This window comes from Microtus oregoni, unplaced genomic scaffold (genome assembly GCF_018167655.1).
Source record: "Microtus oregoni isolate MIOR12 unplaced genomic scaffold, Mior012 000047F_ref0000412, whole genome shotgun sequence".
Taxonomy (NCBI): domain Eukaryota; kingdom Metazoa; phylum Chordata; class Mammalia; order Rodentia; family Cricetidae; genus Microtus; species Microtus oregoni.
The window spans coordinates 4,702,030-4,723,556 of NW_024543221.1; the positions used below are offsets into that span (position 1 = coordinate 4,702,030).

General features: G+C 40.8%; 1 protein-coding gene across 1 annotated transcript in view; it reads left to right on the forward strand.

Annotated features, from left to right (window-relative positions):
- Positions 1-20,298, forward strand: part of Lin9 (lin-9 DREAM MuvB core complex component) — a 48,118-nt gene extending 27,820 nt beyond the window's left edge. The window contains exons 11-15 of the mRNA XM_041635515.1: positions 2,374-2,454; positions 9,580-9,705; positions 17,506-17,685; positions 17,811-17,908; positions 18,879-20,298. Coding sequence (XP_041491449.1) covers positions 2,374-2,454; positions 9,580-9,705; positions 17,506-17,685; positions 17,811-17,908; positions 18,879-18,984 — 591 coding nt within the window. The 3' untranslated portion in view covers positions 18,985-20,298. The remainder of the gene's footprint in view (positions 1-2,373; positions 2,455-9,579; positions 9,706-17,505; positions 17,686-17,810; positions 17,909-18,878) is intronic.
- Positions 20,299-21,527: the final 1,229 nt, after the last annotated feature.

Sequence of the window (21,527 nt, forward strand, 5' to 3'; positions counted from 1 at the left end):
TCAGGAGGCATAGGCAGGAGCATCACTGAAAATTTGAAGTCAGGGGGGCTGGAGAGATGGCTCAGAGGTTAAGAGCATTGCCTGCTCTCCCAAAGGTCCTAAGTTCAATTCCCAGCAACCACATGGTGGCTCACAACCATCTCTAATGGGGTCTTGTGCCCTCTTCTGGCCTGCAGGCATACACACAGACAGAACATTGTATACAGGATAAATAATTTTTTTTTAATTTGAAGCCAGTCTGGTTTACCTAACAAGTTCTAGGTCTATCTAGGCTACATGGCAAGACCATGCTTTGAAAAGGGGAGGGGCAGAATACCTAATATGTTTTTTTTTGTTACTTTATGGTGTAATTTGCAGAGATAAATATTTGATGCTTTCTCTTTGCTTCCTAGTTCAACAAAATGAGTTTGGTGATTAAAATTATCTAGTTGTAGGGGATCTGACACCCTCTTCTGACCTTCCTGAGCACCAGGCATGACACGACATACATGCCACAGCAGCAGAGCAACTGAAGACTCCAGTGCTGCTTACTTAACTGCTTAATTGTTTTAAAAAATATCACTGTGAATTTAAGGATTTTTAACTTTAAGAACTTTTGTTTTTTCCTTCCTAGCAGTTTTTGTACCTAATGGTCTACAAATTGCTCATTTTGAGCTGTGAAAACTTAAGATTGGCTCTTTTCTTAATTTTTTATTAGATTTTACTTAATTTTATGAATGTGAGTGCTCTGCATGTATACCTGTGTGCCAGAAGAGGGCTTCAGATCCCGTTGTATACGGTCATGAGCCACCATGTGGGTGCTGGGAATTGAACTCAGGACCTGTGGAAGAACAGCCAGTGGTGCTCTTAACTGCTGAGCCGTCTCTCCAGCCCTTCAAATTGACTTTTTACAAAGTTTTTATACTATTTTATGTTTTCTACCAGTGTATAAAATAGTCATGTTTGTGAAGTAGAAACTCATACAAATACAGAGAAGTACCAGAAGTGGAAAGTTGTTACCAGGAAGGCTTAGAGAGGCTTTGTATGTAAACACTTCCTGGTTCAGGCAAACAGGTTTGAGAAATGTCTGAAAGACTTGACTGCAGAGAGGAATAGAAATTAGGTCTGAAGGGGTTTGTAATTACTCACTGTTGTCTTGGAGTCATGTTGAACCTTACAGACCGATTATTTCAAATCTTCATCTTGCCTGGGAAACCCTCACACAGTTGAACATAGCAGCTGGAGCTGTTCAACTGCCTTCATTGCAGCAGAGGCACTAGGGAACCATATAGGTACACTTCCAGAGCCTGACCCACCATCTTTCCTAGGTGGGCAGGTGCTGATCTGAGGAACCAGATGGATGGTATGTGAGTGTGTCCCAGACTTTAAATTATTTACCATTACTTTTTTGTTTATTTTGTGTGTACTAGAGGTGGGTAGATGAGTACACTGTGTGTCACAGTGCGAATAACTGGGAAGTCGGTTCTCTCATTCCGCCGTATGGGTTCTGGGGATTGAGCTCTGGTCCCCAGGTTTGATAGCAGGCATCTTTACCCACTGAGTCATCTCAATGGCCCAATTATTTTAACTTTAAAGTAGCCACATGGCTATATACATGTGCAGAATTCAGTGCCTGTGGCAGAGCCCACCCACATTTTGTATCACTATCATTTTGGTTTGTTACTAGTGCTCTCTCTCCTTCCCTCCCCTTTCCTTCAACAAAGCCCTTCTTTTACAAAGTCACTTCTCTTTCTCAGGGCACATGTTGATGGTCTGCTTCTAGGATTCAGAAAGCCACTTTGAAGAGCTGGGTTTTTGTCAGGTGGTGGCACGTGCTTTGCCTTTAATCCCAGCACCAGACAGCAGAGACAGGCAGATTTCTGAGTTTGGTGTTAGCCTGGTCTGCAAAGTGATTTCCAGGACAGCCAGGAACACACAAAGAAACCCTGTTTTGAAGACAAAACAACAAAAAAAAAGAATTAGTTCTCTCCTTCCACCATGTGGGTACAGGGAGTCAAACTCAGGTGGTCAGGCTTGGTAGCACAGCTCACCACCTCTAATTACAGTAGATTTTAAAATATTTTCTTTCCTAAGTCAGGTTATCATTATGTAGACTAGGCTGTCCTGGAACTTGTTATGTAGCCTCAGATGGCCTAAATTTATGGTCCTCCTGCTTCAGGATACTATGGTATCCTGAATGCTGAATTTGAATGTATGTTCTATGCTGAGTTTAAACTATTACTTTTGCATACTGTGTGCATGTGTAAAGTAAAATGCTTTGTCATAATTATATTGAGACTAAAATATATCATTAGAACATATTAGTGAAAACTGGAAATTTGATATACCTAAATGTTTCTATTTATTCTAAAACATTTCTCTTTTTGTCTACAGACTAAATTATCAAAAATTCTCATGATTAAAAAAGAACATATAAAGAAATTAAGGGAGATGAACACAGAAGCAGAAAAACTGGTAAGGATTTAAGGATTTGTTTTACTTTGTTTACTTGTCTCATCTTAAAATGGTGAGGCCTTCTAATCTTTTTTTTTTTAAATAACCTTCTAGTGGGGGATAAAAAAACTTTGAGGCATCTTTCTTTGTTTTTGTTTTGAGACCAGGTCTTACTATGTTTCTCTGGCTGGCCTGAAATGTATTGTATAGACCAGGCTGGCTTCCAACTTATGGCAAGCCTCCTGCATTTGCCTCCTGATGCTGGGACTATAGGCATGTCCCACTATACTGGCTTGCAATAAATATTACTCTTCTTTAAAAATATTTATTTATTTATTATGTATACAATATTCTTTCTGCGTGTATGCCTGAAGGCCAGAAGAGGGCACCAGACCCCATTATAGATGGTTGTGAGCCACCATGTGGTTGCTGGGAATTGAACTCAGGACCTCTGGAAGAGCAGGCAATGCTCTTAACCTCTGAGCCATCTCTCCAGCCCTAAATATCACTTTAAATCATTATTTGATTTCACTTTTTCTTACTATATTCAATACATGTTGGTAAGTCAGCAGTGTGATACAGTGCCTTACCCATTAGATCACTGACAACACAGTTGCATAGGATTAATGGATTAGCTTCGTGAACAATTTACACGAGTGTAGAGTTCCTAGGGCTGATTAATACATCTTACTAAGGAAGATTTAATGACAGCTTTTTTAAAGTGCTTCAGAATAAGGTAGCTAAATGTCATATTTAAGTTAACTTGACAAAGATTTTATTAATCAGATAAGTCCAAAAAATCAAGTCAATTTTATTTGTAAGAAAGAATGAGTAGAAGTGTTGTGCCCCCACCCACCCACCCACCCACCCACCCACAGGGTTTCTTTGTAGCTTTAGATCCTGTCCTGGAACTAGCTCTTAGAGACTAGACTGGCCTCGAACTCACAGAGATGTGCCTGCATCTGCCTCCCGAATGCTGGATTAAAGGTATGTGCCACCACCACCTGGCGAGTTGTGTTTTATGAGATTGTCTGTGTCTGTGTGTCTATACTGTGTGCATACAGACATTCCTGGAGTCTAGCATAGGTTGTAAGATTTCCTGGGGCTGCCCAACATAGGTGCTCAGAACTGAACTCAGGTAAACTGCTTACATAAAAATACTCTAAATGTAACTCTCATCATATACCAGGCTGGCCTCAAACTCACAGGTATTCATCTGCCTCTGCCTCCCAAGTGCTGGGATTAAAGATATGAGCAACCACAGCCAGCAAGATTATTTTCTTATCAAGGGATTGAAAACAAAATTAAAATGGGACTCGGGTATAGCTCAGTGAGACCTAGGTTCAAACCAAAACAGAAATAGGTGGGTGGATGGGTGAGTGAATGGGAGGGTAGGTGAGTAGTAGATGTTTCAGCCCCTGACATGTATAAATAAACAAAACATAAACTTACGTTCAGATATCTAGGATAAAGGAAGGCAACAGGTATTAAATTTTTATGGAATAGTATTTGTTTCCAAAAAAAAGAAAATCCTTCCTTATGCACTCTCATTTGTAATGAAAGAGCTAACTAACACCTGAATTGTTCAAAAGACCAGTGATGATTAGTACTCTGCTAATTGCACTGATTTTTTTTAGGCAGTGCGAACGAACTAAGAGTATCAAAGGTATATTCAAGTGTTTTTCTTTTCTATTAAGAAACATCAGATAGAAAACACTGAACTAACCAGGCTATGGTGACACAGGCCTTTAATCCCAGCTCTTGGGATGCAGAAGCAGGCGAATCTCTGAGTTCAAGGCCAGCCTGGCCTAAAGTGTAGGTTTCAGGACTCCACAGAGAAATCCTGTCTCAAAAAACAAAAAAAACCACTAAATGTCAGTTACTTCTAACCAGGTGTTTTAATACTAACTAGTAGTGACTTTTTTATCTACCCTGTCCTTATCTAGTCTCTACACTCACAATTATTTAATCCTTTTTCAGTAATTTAAAAGCTATTTATGTTTAATCTTACCAAATAATTTGAGTAGTCACTGCTTTTCACCTCAAATGATGAACATAGTACTTGTTCAAAGTATATGTTTTTACAAAGAAAATTAATCTCTTAAAGTTTCCTTTTCACCCAGCCCCCCAAAAAGTGTAGTTTTCGACTCTGTGTATGTGTGTGTTGCATATCTGTTCATGTTTACATGTATGTGTGAGGTGTCTTCCTCAATCACTCTCCACAGTATTGTATGTCTGAAGACAGGGTCTGGTCTCTCAGTGAACCGGGAGCCGATGGATTCAGGTAGGCTGGCTAATTAATTCCAAGGACCCGCCAGTCTTTGCCTGCCCAGTTCTGGGTATTACAAGGCAGTGTGTGCTAGGGATTACATTCAGGTCTTTTTGCTTGTGCAGCAAGCCTTTTACCCAGTGAGCCCATCTGCCCAACCCCCAAAAAATTTGATGAAGTTTTTCAGAGTATAGCTTTGAAGTAGATTTTTTGGATCAGTTATATAGTACTGGTAAGTTAGTGAAAGTTTGAGCTAATTGACTTCAATATGTCTTTTCTATTTAAATTATTCAAATATGTCTTAAGCATATTAAAATAATACATAGGGGGCTAAAGAAATTGCTCAGAAGTTTAGAGCACTGGCTGCTTTTCCAGAGGATCTGGATTTGATTCCTAGCACCTACATGGTGCTTCAAAATCATCTGTAGCTCTAGATCCAGGGGATCTGACGGTCTCTTCTGACCTTCCTGAGCATTAGGCATACATGGTACACAGACGTACATGCCACAGTAGTAGAGCAACTGAAGACCATAGTAGCTGGACAAACTGAACACCACAGCACTGGTAACTGAAGGCAGTGGTATACTGATGATGGCAGTGCCGGAGTAACTGACAATTGATGAGGACAGGGCTGGGGTAACTGACGATGACGGTACTGGTAGACAGACAGATTAAAACAGACACCCATACAAACACATGAATTCATGACAAGGTGCAGGGAAAGGAATCTTTGAAATAGTGATATTAATTGGCTATCAGAACAGTGTAGGGGATTCAGCTATGACTTTTTCCTATAGATAAAATGAGTGGGAATTTAAATCTAGAAATGGAAAGCAGAAGTATGAAATTTAAGAGACTGTAAATGATTATATTTATGACTTTAGAGCAGGACTCTTTAGATTAAGTAAATATAGAAAACAGTAACCATAAAAGAAAAGATTGATAGTTTAACCTACACTGAAATTAAGTATCTTTGTTGAACAGAAGATATAAGAACAGAAATTGAAAGGCAAACCAATGTCAAAGGAAACATTTACAGCTATATACCAGTAAGAAAAAGATGTTGGTAGTGGTGGTAGTGGTGGCGCACACCTTTAATCCCAACACTCAGGAGGCAAAGGCAGGAGGATCTCATGAGTTCGAGGTCAGCCTAGTCTACAAAACGAGTTCCAGGACAGCCATGGCTATACAGAGAGAGCCTGTCTCAAGAACCTAGAGGGAGGGAAGAAGGAAAGGAGGGAGCGAGGGAGAAAGGGAGGGAGGGAGGGAGGGAGGGAGGGAGGGAGATGTTCAGCCCAGTAGACAACAGGAAGGAGGGTTGAACAGACAGAAATTTTTACACAGAAAAATATTAAAATGTACTTCCAAAATGTCTTTAAAAATACTCAGCTTTGCAGTTAGGTGTGATAGCACACTCCTATAATGATAGCACAGAGATAGAGGCCGGAAGATTGTGGTTTATAAGTGAGACTTTTCCCAAAAATCTGATGCTCGACTATGTTGTTGATCAGAGTAATGGGAATACAGATACCATCCACATGCTCTTAAAGATTTCATTTATTTTATTTTAAAACTTTGTTTTTACTTTATGTGTATGGGTGCTTTGTTAGCATGTGTATCTATTAAAGACCAAAGATGGGTGAAAATTCAACAAGTTAAAACTTTCTATTCCACAACTCTGGATTATTTTATCCATTAAAAGTCTCCATATTTGTTAGGTGTTCACAGCAGCCGTGTAATGACTTATATTAGAAGCAGCAAGGAGAGCATAGCATGGCTGTAGATCGCTGGTTTCTAAGGAGTATTATATAACAACAGATGAACTGATATGCATATTTGCAGTGGGGGATAAATCTCACCAATGGTGGCTCAGCCCTAACTAGTGCTTGGGAGAGGAAGGGAGAAGATCACTTCAGATCACAGGACAGCCTGCTTCCTATAATGCTCCTCACTACCCAGGGCTACATATCAAGATGCCTTCTCAAAACATGAAAAAAGCAAATAATATATTCTGTTTTGCCATACTTTATCAAGTAAACTTGATACAAAACTGTGAATTTATGGTAATGTGATAATGGCTCCTTTGGAGAGAAAAGATACAATAACAACATGGTAGGACTATAAGAGCTCAGTGTTCTCTTAATTGACCTAGGTGGGTTTCCCTATTATTAGGTCCCTAATTTTTGTTTGTTGTTGTTGTTTGGTTTTTGAGACAGTGTTTCTTTGTGTAGCCTTGGCTGTCCTGAACTCACAGAGATCCACCTGCCTCTGCCTCCAAGTGTTGGAATTAAGGTGTGTGCCAGCACCGCCTGGCTAGTTTCCCTAATTTTATTGAGATAGAATTGATGCTCAGTCAGGTGTACTTGCTTGAAATTTACATTTGATCATGTGAACCATTACCATATGCTCTGCTAAAGAGGAAATTGTTTACTGCTACTCTAAAATGTCCTTTGCTAATATCACCCTTATTTCTAGGCAGCCATTGACATACTATGTCGTCGTGGGTGAAGACTAGCTTATATTTTCTAGAATTTTGTATAAATAGAATCATACAGTATGCCTGAGCACTTTTCATGCCTGGTTTCAGCATAACAAATTTGAGATACACGTACTTAGTGACAGAATTTGAAATAAACAGTTGCTTTTTCCTTTCAATGCTAGTAATCAAATCCAGGGCCGTACACTTGTACCACTGAGCTGCACCTTCCTTTATGAGTATCCTACAATTTATCCACTCGTCTACGGATGAGCACTTGGAGTTTTTCCAATTTTCAGTTTCTCTAAAATTGCTGTGAACATTTGTGTACAAGCCTTTGCATAATAGGTGTTTTTATTTCACTTGTCATGTTTATGAGAAGTGAGCATGTTTTTACACAGGTATGATTACTATGCAGTAATTCATTAAATTGTATGTTTGTGCAATTTTGTATTAAAACTTCAGTTAAAACAAAAGCATTAAAAAACAAGATGATAATGTCGGCCATGATAGCACATGCCTTTAATTTCAGCCCTCAGGAGGCAGAGGCAGGCAAATTTCTTTGAGTTCAAAACCAGCCTAGTGTATGTAGCATATTCTAGGCCATCCAACATTACAATTTTCCCCCTATCCTGGGGACTGAACCCAGGCCCTCACATATGCTAGCCAGCACTCTGTTGTTGAGCTGTACCCCAGCCCTATGACATTAAACTTTCCAGCATGAAGTTACAGCTGTGTGACTTCATTCTAGCATTTAGGAAGTTCATACAGAGTCTGTCAGAACTCGTTCCCACTCTCTCTAAAGCATAATCTGTCAGTTGACATGTTACATTACAATGGTGCCCCTTATTTCTCTGGTTCCCTTTTCTGGCTTCTATGGGGACTTCCACACATAGTGCAGAGACATAACACCACAGTCAAAACACCCATACACAAAAAAATAAAAATCTTAAAAGTTTACAGTGTGTGAAGACTGACCATATAACTCTCCATCTTCATGTGTAGAGTATTGGTTAGTGTGCAAGGAAGTGTTCATACATTCTTCAGTGAGAAGATAAGCTACTGGTCTTCCTAGAACGCAGCTGGTCATTGATAGCCACAATCCTACTTCTGGATTATCTGTATTAGTGCTTCTCTGTGACTGATAAAGCATCATGACCAAGGTAACTTACAGAAGAAGGTGTTTATTTGGGCTCATGGTTCTGGAGGATTAAGAGTCCATCTTGGTGACTGGAACATGCAGCTGAACAATCACATCCTCAACCATAAACTTGAAGTAGAGAAAGCTAACTGGAAGTGGCATGGAGTTTGAAACTCTCAAAGCCCACCCCCAGTGTCATATTTCTTCCATCAAAGCTTTACCGCCTACATTTCCCTAATCAGTGCCACCAGCTAAGGACCAAACATTCAATTATCTGAGCCTGTGGGAGCTTTCTCATTCAAACTACTACATTCCATTCTCCCCGCCCCAGTTAGTTTGTAGCCATTATCATACTACAAAATTACTTTAGACCAACTTCAAAAGTCCCCATAGTCTTTCTTCAACATGTTCAAAGTCCAACATCTCTTCTGAAACTACATACAATCTCTTAATTGTAACCCCTTGTTAAATCAAAAAGCAAACTACACATTTACAACTTAGCATTCCTAAAGGGAAGGAATGGGATATAGTGCGGAAATACTGGATCAAAGCAAGACTGGAGCCTAGAGGGCACCACCAGATCCTACTCCATCTCTGATGTCAATGAGGTGTTTGCTTCATATAAGTTCTCTGTATATAAAATCTTCATTAAATGAAGTAAATGGGGGCTGGAGAGATGACCCAGAGATTAAGAGCACTGACTGCTCTTCCAGAAGTACTGACTTCAATTCCCAGCACCCACATGGTGGCTCACAACTATATACAATGAGATCCAGTGCCCTCTTTTAGCTTACAGGCATGCATATAGGCAGAACACATTTATGTACATAATAAATAAATAAAAGTCAATGAGCAAGAAAGATGATTGAGTCATTAAGAGTGCATACTATTTTTTTTTTTGAGTGCATACTATTCTTGCAGAGGATCCAAGTGCAATTCCTGGCATCCACATTGAGCAGCTCACAACCACCTGCAGATCCAGCTCCAGGAAGATCCTATACTCTATGGGTGCCTGCATTTACATGTGCATATACACACTCACATAATTTAAAGCAACCAAATAAATATAAAAGAGAGAGAAGAGTAAATGGCAGACATCATGCATTCCTAAGAACAAGGACAATCTCCTAATAACACACTGTTACCCCAAAGAATGGTGTCACTGACTATAGGCTGATGTAATGGCCTGCTGGTTGTTTTAGATTATTGAAATTGCATTAACAAGACAAAATCTTATTCAGATCTGTTTTTTCTTCTTAGAAATCATATTCCATGTCCATTGGTATTGAATTTCAGCGAAGATACGCAACCATTGTTTTAGAGCTTGAACAGCTGAACAAGGACCTGAACAAAGTTCTGCATAAAGTTCAGCAGTATTGCTATGAGGTCAGTGCTTTGTATGGCTTGTTTGATTGCTTGATTGATTGATTTGGTTTTGGTTTTGTTTTGTTTTGGTTTGTTTTTTTTTTGGAACAGGGTGTCAGTTTATAGCTATGGCTGACCTGGAACTTACTGTGTAGACCAAGCTGGTCTCACAGAGATCCACCTGTGTCTGCCTCCCAAGTGCTGGAATTAAATGTGTACCATCATGCCCAGCCTGATTTTTATTACTTTCCCTCCATGTTTTATTATTTGAAGTTTAATGTTTTTACCTTCACCTTTTACAGGCTCTAAATTAAGCCAGGATCTTTAACTGGTCTTTTAGCAGAACTATATTTTACTGATATATTATTCATATCAGCGTTCAGAGTATTTTATATACAGTAAACTATCTGTTTTAATTACTAAGTTACAAATGATATTACTCTACAAAAAAAATAGACTTAGAATTCAGAATCCAGAAAAATAATTATCTTTTGCGTTTTGATAGTGCTGTGTGTGTGTGTGTGTGTGTGTGTGTGTGTGTGTGTGTGTGTTTGTTGGAGGCAGTGACTAATGGGTGCCAGAGTCAGTCAGTTTTATCAAACAGGCTCTCCCTGGGATCCAAGACTCACTAATTAGTCATCTCTCTGCCTCCCAACACCAGGATTACAAGCACATATTGTCAAGCCTGCTTATACATGGGTTCTGAGGACCACACTCAGGCGTTCATGTTTGTACTGCTAGCACTTCATTGACTGTGCCATCTCCCCAGTCCCTTGGGTTTTTTTTTTGGGGGGGGGGTTGTTTGTGTGTGTGTGTGGTTTTTGTTTTTTTTGTTTTTATTTTATTTTTTTGAGACAGTATCTTGCTACATAGTCTAGGTTAGCCTTGAATTCGTAATTCTTCTAACTCAGCCTCCTCTAGCCCAAGTGCTGGAATTATAGACAGACATGTATCACCGTGTCTGCCAGAACAATTAACTCTTAATTCCACTATTCCAGAAACCCTATTTTTGTTTACTATAATTTTTTTTTTTTAACTGTATGGGTGTTTTGCCTGTGCATATGCTTCTGCACCATGTGTGTGCCTGGGGCCATTGGATGCCAGAGAAGGTATCAAATCCTCTAGAACTGGAATTACAGACTGTTATTAGCCACCATGGGGTGCCAGGAACTGAAATTGGGTCTTCTGCAAGAGCAACAAGTGTGCTTGATCACTGAGCTATCTATCTCTCCAGCCTCCTCCCTTAGATTTAGTATTTTATTTATGTGTGTGCGTGTTTTGCCTGTACATGTGCGCCATGTGCATGCCCAGTGAGTGCCTCCATAAGTCAGAGAGGGCTTTGGCTTCCCTGGAACTGGAATTGCAGGTGGTTGTGAGTCACAGTGTGTGTGCTGGGAACCAAACCTGAAACCTCTGCAAAAACAATGCTCTAAACCACCCAACCATCCTCGCCAGATGACTCCCCCCCTCCCACCCCCTTTGGTTTTTCAAGACCAGGTTTCTCTGTGTAGCTCTAACTATCCTTGAATTTGCTCTGCCTCCCAACTGCTGGGATTAAAGGCATGCACCACCACCACCCAGTTAACCCTTCTCCTTTTAGACAGCATGTGTTCTCTCAGCAGTCATACTTTGTTTCCTCCTTTCAGCTGTATCTTAGAACTGTGAATTTCACAGGAGTTTGGGGGATTTTTCATTCACGTGTAATTATAAATAGTAGCGTAGTTCAACCGTCACCTAAAATTTGAAGCTCTTAGTATGAAGTATTAAATTATTGTGATAAATTTGGAATGCTCCTGCCTTTGCATTCTTTGAGACTGTGTGTCTAGTAAAGCCCCCTATAATTGTGATAGGAGATTCTAATCACCATATTGGTAAGTCCCAAACATCTGTCATAGATGATGATGTCAAGCTACTTGAATTATGCCTGTTCTTTTAGCCATCCGTTCTCATTTGTACTCCCTACCTAATGCCCCACCTCATGTTTCCAATAATGATACAACCAGGGCTTTGCATAGTCTAGGTAAGTTCTTTGCCACTGAGCTATATTTCTAGTGCCTTAGCTTTAATAATGCAGAATTACTTTATAACCCAGGCTGGACTTGAACTCACAGTCTTTGCACCTCCACTTCCTCAGTGCTAGGATTGCAGTGCATGCCACTGTGCTTAGCTGCATCATTATTTATTTCTAATTTTTTGGTAGTTGTCTGCTACCTGTCCATCAGTGACTTGTTCTAGTAAGTAGACTTCCTGCCCTGACCAACCACTATCCGGAGGTGTAGCCCACAGGGTTCAAGAGACTTCCATAACAGAATGGCACATAAAGACAGGGCTCATACATCGGTCTTTGTGTCGTCCCCAGGGCCCCACTCAAGTGAAATGAATTGATTTCCACAAAGCTCTTGAAGTAGAGCATCAATTTAAAGAAATAATAAACCAGAGCTCTATGACTTGGCAGTTTTACTTCTTAATATACACAGACAGTTGAACACATATTTACTGAAAGGAATATACTAGAATGTTTGTTCATTCCTTGTTACCACCCAGAATCAGAAACTGGGTGCCAAAATAAATAGATAAAATTTAAAAATCAAAGCCGGGCGGTGGTGGCGCACGCCTTTAATCCCAGCACTCGGGAGGCAGAGGCAGGCGGATCTCTGTGAGTTCGAGGCCAGCCTGGTCTACAAGAGCTAGTTCCAGGACAGGAACCAAAAGCTACGGAGAAACCCTGTCTCAAAAAATCAAAAAAAAAAAAAAAAAAAAAAAAAATTTAAAAATCAGAAACTTGGAGCTGCAGTGATGGCTCAGTAGTTAAAAGCACTGTTTGCTGTTCTAGAGGACCCAAGTTTGTTTCCCAAAACCCACAATCATCTACAACACCAGTTCCAAGCGATCAGACACCCTCATCTGTATCAGGCACACATGCTGTACATACACACCTGTAGCCAAAACATGCACATAAATTACAGTAATAAAATACTTTTTTGTTTGTTTGTTTTGTTTTGTTTTATTTTTTTTGACACAGAGTTTCTCTGTAGCTTTGGAGCCTGTCCAGGAACTCACTCTGTAGAACAGGCTGGCCTCAAATTCACAGAGATACACCTGCCTCTGCCTCCTAAATGCTGAGATTAAAAGTGTGTGCCACCACTGCCCGGTCATAAAATAATTTTTAAAAAAAAATCAGGAAGGGGCTGGAGAGATGGCTCAGTGGTTAAGAGCATTGCCTGCTCTTCCAAAGGTCCTGAGTTCAATTCCCAGCAACCACATGGTGGCTCACAACCATCTGAAATGAGGTCTGGTGCCCTCTTCTGAAGTTCAGGAAGAATATTGTATACATAATAAATAAATAAATAAATATTTTTAAAAAAAATCAGGAAAAGAAAAAACTGAGTGGTGGTGGTGCACACCTTGAGTCCCAGCACTTGAGAGGCAGAGGTAGGCAACTCTAGTTCAAGACCAGCCTGGTCTACAGATCAAGTCCCAGGCCAGCCAGGGCTACATAGAAAAACCGTGTCTCGAAAAACCAAAACCAAACCCAAACCAAAATAAAAACAGCCCCCCACACAAAAAACTGCAAGTACCCATAAATACTAGAATGGGTCAATAAATGTGTTATTATTACACAGTGGAATGCTACCTGCAATGAGAATTAAAGAGTTCAATTACTGTGCAACTCTTTGAACAGTGGCAGACACAAAAGAATAAAAAATTGTATGATTCTATTTTGCAGTGAGCAAACACCAGCAAAAGCTGGCCTATGAGGCTGGAAGTCAGGTGGGGATGCCCTCTGCCAGGCAACACTGGAAGTTGCTGGTCACTAATCACTCATTTCTCAGGCATATTTAACTTGGAAAAATTCAGTAACTTTCATGTTTTATGATTTGATACTTTTGTGTATTTATATATACTTCAGCTACAAATGTTTAAGGTGTTAAGAGAGTAAGATTATTCACTGCAGCATTATTAATAACTGCACACATTTAAAAAACACTTAAATTTCAACTCTTAGGACGTTGATCAAATAATTTATGGGATCCTTCACTTAGTACTATGCTTCCATAAGAAGGACCAAAGACGAGCTGGAGTGTTGACTCAGTGGTTACAAGAGCACTTACTGCAGCGGGCATGGTGGCACACACCTTTAATCCCAGCACTTGGGAGGCAGAAGCAGGCGGATCTCTTTGAGTTTGAGGCCAGCCTGATTTTTGTACCAGTTCTAGGACAGCCAGAACTACACAGAGAAACCTTGTCTCTAAATAAAGCAAAATGGGCTGGGGAGATTGCTCAGAGGTTAAGAGTACTGGTTGCTCTTCCAGAGGTCCTGAGTTCAATTCCTGGCAACCACATGGTGGCTCACAACCATCTGTAATGAGATCTGGTGCCCTCTTCTGGCCTGCAAGGATACATGCAGGCAGAACACTGCATAATAAATATTTCTAAAAATAAATAAAACAAATAATTACATTTTGCTCATGCAAGAGACCTAATTTCAATCCCCAGCACCACATGATGGTTCACAAACATCTGTAATGGATCCAGTGTTCTCTCTGACCTTCACAGGCACCAGGCATGCACATGGTACACAGATATACATGTAGGCAAAAACATTCATACACATAAAATAAAAACTAAAAAGAATGAGAAAAGAACCATCTTCCTGATATAAAGTAACTTGCAGGATATTTTTAGTTTTATTGTCATCAGAATTGTGTGTATGCATGTATGTGGACATGCATGCCCACATGCTATGGCACACATATGAAGTTAGAGGACAACTTTCCAGTTTTCTCCTTTTACCATGGGTTCTGGCATTGAACTCAGGTCATCAGCTTGAGGGGCAAGCCATCTCATTGGTTCTCTAGGATTTATTAAGTTTAAAGAAAAAAAGTAAAGCACACAAGCTAGGTGTGGCGACACAGCCCTGCAGTCCAAGCTGTTCTAGAGACCGAGGCAAGAAGATCAAGCATGGGCCCAGGAACTTGAAGCTCACCTGGGTAACACAGTGAACATGATGAGGACACGTCTTAAGAAGCAGAGTAAAATCTCTCTTTCTCTCTCTCTCTTTCTCTCTCTCTCTCTCCCCTCCCTCCCTCCGTGTGTGTGTGTGTGTGTGATGGGGAACTTTGTGGAGCAGGGATGAGCACTTGACTTTTGGAATAGGAAATGTGTGAAAATAAAATTCATGTTTCCTGCTTACTATTTCTGCAGACTAGTTTGAGTGCAGGACAGTACTAGAGAGTAGCATGTACTTGAATGTTTCCCCAGCAACTCTAAGTAAACTGTGATTGTGGTGTAGCTCGGTAGCAAAATGCTTGCATAGCTTGCTCAAGGCCCTGAGTTTGATCCATAGCACCACAAAACCAGGACAGAGCAAAACAAGGGGTGAGGACGCTTTCTTGGTAAAGTAGTTGCTGTACAAGCGTGCAGACTGTGTTGACACTCAGCACCATGGGGGAAAGCCATGCTTGTCATTTCAGTGTTTGGGAAGCAGAAACAGGTGGGCTCCTGGGCCACTGTAGCCAGTCAGTCCAGAGGAGTCGGCAAGCTTCAGGTTCAGGGATAGACTGGCTCAGGAGATAAGGTGGAAACAACTGAGGTGGATGCCTGGTGTTGGTTTCTGGCCTCTACACATATGTGCACACATAGAAACACTTAGACAAAGAGTAAACTCTACAAGTGACTGCAATGAGAGAGAAACCAGCTATATTTCAATAGTAACACAAACAACCCTAAAGAAGGTAGAGATGGATCAAGATGGCAGAGACTCAGTGTGTTTACCATATGCCTTTAGTCTAAACCAAACTTGAAACTCACTTGTAAGGCTGTGTTCTCTTAGTGGCATGAAGTAGCAATCCTGAAACTTGTGTGCATTCTAGGGCTGAGCAAGTGAGTAGATTGGGGTAATGGGAGCCAAGTTGTGAGAGGAGAAACTAGATCCTGAGGTGTTAGATTGGCAAAGGAAGATATTTGTGGCTTGTTCATAGTAGAGGCATAAGGAATGTGTGTGTACTTAGCCTAGGAGTAGTGCTATCCTAGCAGCAAAGAACACACCTCACAGCCAGATTTGTTGCCAACATTATCTCCAGTAAAGGAAAAGGGATGCTTGAAGACAGGCAGTCTTGGGACCTAAGACAGAAAGAGCAGAAGATAAATAGGGACCATTTACTATGCCAGGAAAACAGACCCCAGACTATGTGGTCACTTCAAAAGGAGTCATCACAGAGTTCTGATGGCCTGATCTGAGCCTCAGAATAAAGAACTTAGAGTCCATGGAATCAACAGAATTGATGCATACTGATACGCATCCATTTTTAAGGGAAAGTTCTTATAAAGGTGCCAACTTTGGTTGAGGAGGTGGCTCAGTCGGTAAAGTGCCTGCCACTCAAGCATAAGGACCTGAGTTCAAATCCTCAGTACCTACTTAAAAGTCAGGAATAGTGGTATAAACCTATAATCCTATTACTGGGAAAGTGGTGGGCACAGAGCCAGGTGAGGTCCTGTCATTGACCAGTCAGCCTGGCCAAGTTGATGAGGTTCAGGGTTAATCAGAGACCTCGTCTCAAAAAATAAAGACAGAGAATGATCAGGGGAAAACACATGAACTGGGCTGTGGTGATGCACACCTCCAATCCCAGCATTCAGGAGGCAGAGGCAGGCAGATGTCTGTGAGTTTGAGGTCAGCCTGGTCTACAGAGTGAGTTCCAGGACAGCTAGAGCTACATAGTGAAACTTTGTCTCAAAAAAAAAAAAAAAAAAAAAACAAACCTACAGAGAAACCCTGTCTCCCAAGAAAAGGAAAAAAGAAAAGACAAATGGAGCTAGAGAGGTGGCTCAGTGGTTAAAAGCACTTACTCTCTTGCAGAGGACCTGAGTTCAGTTCTCAGCACCCAATTCAGCAGCTCACAGCTACCTGTTACTCCAGTTCCAGGTCATACGATGCCTCTGGCCTCTTTAGGCACATGTATGCATGTGGTGCATATAACACACACACATAAACACATTCATACAGTAATGATAACAATAAATTTAAAAATATGGGGTGGGAGAGATGGCTCAGCAGTTAAGAGTGCCTGTTGCTCTTCCTGAGAATCTGGGTTCAATTCCTAGCACCTAAATGGTAGCTTACAACTGTCTGTAACTCTAGAATCCAACATCCTTACATAGACAGACATGCAGGCAAAACACCAATGCACATAAAAATAAATTATTAAAAATAAATATTAGGTGGTTGTGATGTACACTTTTAATCCCAGCACTTGGGACACAGAGGCAGACAGATCTCTGTGAATTCGAGGTCAGCCTGGTCTACAGAGTGAGTTCCAGGACAGTCAGGGCTACACAGAGAAACTCTGTCTCAAAAAACCAAAATAAATAAACATAACATTTGACAACAACCATAGTAATGATTGACATAAACAAGGCTCATCATTGAATGCCCAAACTGGAAAAAAAAAAGTGTGATGTCAAATAAGAGCTTTATGTAGCCTCAGAGTCTTTTTGTGAATATTAATTACAAAGGGGAAGTCTGGCAGATAGCTCACTACGTAACAGCAGAGAAACATCTCATGTAGTGAGACAGAAGAACACTGGGTGTCTCCCAGCCATGATGCATCACACATTGCTCCTCCTGCCAGAGACGTGCAAGTGCAGTCTAATGACAGCTCACGCAGCAAACCTACATGGAGGGCATTACTTCAGGTGGTGGAAGGAAACAGCTGATTCCCCAGTTGTCCTTGACCTCCACATGTGTGCCATGGTACATCTGTGCCCCCACACACATAGTCTTGTCAGAGCGTATCTCATGGCTTATTCCTCCATGTTCAGCTTGCACCAGACCAGGGACTCCAGCCTGCTGATCAGCCAACAGACTTGAGACGCAGGTGTGAGGAAGAAGCCCAGGAAATCGTCCGGCAAGCCAACTCCTCCTCAGGACAGCCCTGTGTTGAAAATGAAAATCTGACAGACTTAATTGCCAGGCTTACGGCTATTTTACTACAAATTAAGGTAAATTTCAAAGAAAATAGGTTTATGGGTTTTTTTAATACTAAGCAAACTATTCGTTTGTATCTATTTGTGTCTATATTTAAGATAAAATTTAATTAAATTTTGAAACATTTTTTTCCCTGTAGTGTCTAGCAGAGGGAGGAGACCTGAATTCCTTTGAATTCAAATCACTTACAGATTCATTAAATGACATCAAGAATACAATAGATGCTTCTAATATCAGGTAATTGATTAGGTATACAATAATCCTTTTGTGTTAAAATTGTAGTGATTTTTTTGGTAGAGGTTTTAAGAATTTTGCTTATTTGTGTAGTTGTTTATCCTTTCAATATATTGAAAAGTTTTCACTTATGTTCATTCTGCTGACAAAACAGGCATTTCACATACGCTCTCTATATGAAGGCATCAGGACGTAATGTTTGGTTCTGGTTTGTTGTAGAGCTTAGCAGTGTCTCCTCGGCTTCAGCAGCCCTGACCCTTCTTTGCTCCTGAGTAGACTTTCCCACAACCACAGAAACAGATCTGTTCCTACCCGGGAGGCATTTTCTTAGCTGTTTTCTAAGAAACAGCTATTCACTAACTAAAATTAAGCCTCCTTTTGGAGAAAAGGAAAAAAAAAAAGCTTTCCTTGAGTTCATGAGCTGTCTCAGCCTGTAAAGCACTTGCCTCGCTAGCCTGGCCACCTGAGTTCAGTCCCCAGAACCCACATACAGATGAATGGAGAGAGCCAACTTAACAGAGTTGTCTTCTGACCACTACGTGTGCCGGGGTATGCATGCGCACACACAGTAATAAATGAATATGCTTAGGGCGGTCAAGGTGGCTCCGTGGGTAAAAGCATTTGTCACCCAAGCCTGGAGACCTAAGCTCGGTCCCCAGAACCCAAATGAAAGCAGATAGAAAGAGCAGACTCTACCAGGTGGTGGTGGCACACACCTCTAATCCCAGCATTAGGGAGGCAGAGGCAGGCAAATCTCTGAGTTCAAGGCCAGCCTGGTCTACAAAGTGAGTTCCAGGACAGCCAAAGTTTATTACACAAAGAAACCCTGTCTCAAAAAAGAAAAAAAAAAACACCCCACAGATTTATCCTCTGCCTACCACATTTATGCCTGGAACACACATAATAATAATGAATTTAATTTTTTTGCTTTTTTAAATTTTGTGATAGTTAACCTTGTTTCTTCTTTCTTTAGTTGTTTCCAGAATAATGTGGAAATCCATGTTGCACATATCCAGAGTGGCCTGAGCCAGATGGGAAACTTACATGCCTTTGCAGCCAACAACACCAACAGAGACTGAGCACAAGAGATCTGGTACCCAGCTGCACAAGACCTCGGTCCAAGGAGTCTTTTTCCTTAATCTAAGCTTCCAACACCAGATAACCTAGTGCTGGAAAACCAGGGAACTGTCCATCCACATATGGCTTTTTAATACACTGTACTGCTTCTTAAACCAGCATTGTGCCGACCAGCATTTATTTATTGTGCTTTTATTATCCAGATGCAGTAGTGTTGCTTATATTTCATGTTTATCAGCAAATATTTTTAACCTGAAACTATCTGAATATACTATTTCATGGAGGAGCGTGCTCACCATTTTTATACATGCATGAATTCTGCTCAGCACACGCAAATGACTCCTGTGACAGAGAACGCAAAGAAGCATGGTCTTTTCCGTGCAGGATGGAATCCATCTGAAAATCACCGACTGGTCCAGCGAATTTAGTTGACCATTATGTCTCAGGCTTCAAAATATACATCCTGAGTGTGGGAAGCCGTCCTAGTCTTAAGGAAGCCTCTGGAATATGTATGGAAAATACAGACTTAAGTATATGGTACATATACTGACAGTATGACATGGTTCTATAGATCAATTTATAATAATATTTTAATTTATCATAATTTATAAAAACTTCGTTGTTTATCAGTAGAAGAAAATGAAGGAGTGGGAAGAACTGTATTCTGGAATGCTGGATTTCGGCAAGCGGACTTGGCATGCCTTTCCATGATTCAGGGCAAAAAGTGCTATTGTTAGATTTATTTTAAAAAAGACTGATTATACACTATTTTCATATTTTTTGTTTATTTGCACAACTTTAAACCAGATTACTGGTTAAAATCCAACAGTACACAATTTATAAAGTAAAAATATTTTATAAGGAAAGCATATGACCGGTTTGAATTACAGAGAGAGGTTTTGTTTTAGTTTTTTCTTGTTTTGTTTTTTCTTTTTTTAAGAAAAAACCCTGCCTAAAATAATCTTGTAAAAAGTATGTATTTTAAAAATTTTGTTTTAATATAGAATATTATAAAGCCAAACTATAATTGTTTTCAGAATTGGAGTTTAAAATATAACTATAGAGGTGATTCTGATTCTTTGATGTCTCATAAAATGAGGCTTTTTGTATATTAATGTACAATAAAACTGAAATAAGATTATTTTCCATTTGAAATTTTTGTATAGTTTAAAAGCGCTTCCGTGTTCTTTGTTGGTATTGGGCCACTGCAGATCTTTAGTGCAGAGTTTATATTTAGCTAAACTGTTATGTTAATTAAGAAATGCATAAATCTTTTATTCTTAATATTTGTAATTCTAAATAAATCGATCTATGAAATTTAATATCTGCATTCTCATTTTATTACAAGTTGATCATTAATTCTGTTTAAAATGTTTCAGAGGGCTGGTGAGATAGATAGCTCAGCAGGTGAGAAGTGCTTAGTGCCAGTCTGGCAATCTGAGTTTGATCCCTGGGACTCACGTGGTGCCAGGAAAGGAGTGATTCTGTTAGTTGTCCTGTGATCCTAGTCGTTTTGAGCTGTGCTGAGCACGCATTTGCAGCTTTACAGCAGCTCCCAGATGGAACCAACAGAGAATGTAAAAGCAGATAATACCTATTAAGTTTTCTTTATTGAGCTGGCCTGGTGAGGGTAGGCCCATAATCCCAGCTCCTTGGGAGGCTGAGGCAGAAGGATCACAAGTTCATGGTCAGCCCGGGCTACAGAGTGAATTCAAGACCAGTCTGGGCAACTTGGTGAGACCCTGTCTCAAAGAGTTAAATAGGGGGCCTCAGGATTGCTTGAAGACAGAGTGCTTGCTCAGCATGTGTGAGGAGGCCCAAGGCTCAGACACCGAGTGCTTGCCCGGCCTATGTGAGGCCTAAGACTTAGACACAGAGTGCTAGCCCAGTGTGTGCCAGGCCCAAGGCTCAGACAGAGTACTTGCCCACGTGTGTGAGGCTCAAGGCTCAGACAGAGTGCTTGCCCACGTGTGTGAGGCTCAAGGCTCAGGAACAGAGTGTTGCCCACGTGTGTGAGGCCCAAGGCTCAGGCACAGAGTGCTAGCCCAGTGTGTGCCAGGCCCAAGGCTCAGACAGAGTGCTTGCCCACGTGTGTGAGGCTCAAGGCTCAGGAACAGAGTGTTGCCCACGTGTGTGAGGCCCAAGGCTCAGACACGGTGCTTGTGAGGGCCACGGTACCAGCACCACACATGAAACAAATTTCTCCCTCTTCAGGTCTCATGTAGCCAGGCTGGCCTCAAACTTGCTTATAACTGAAAATGGCCTTGAACTTCTTGATCCTCTTGCTTCCACTTCCCGAGTGTTGGGATTACAGACATGGCCTCCGCAGCAGCTTTGACTCTGTCTTCATCACTGCCACTGTCTGCAGCTGGGACATCACAGCCATCTCTCCCTCCATTTAGCTCTCAGCACCTACTCACCTCCACATTCAGCCAGGGTGGCTTCTTAAAACACAGAGTTGGCCATGTTATCCCTGTCTAGGAATACCTTAAAGTCTATGACCCCCAGGACAAATTCAGAAGTCTGAGCAGACCTACAGAGCCAT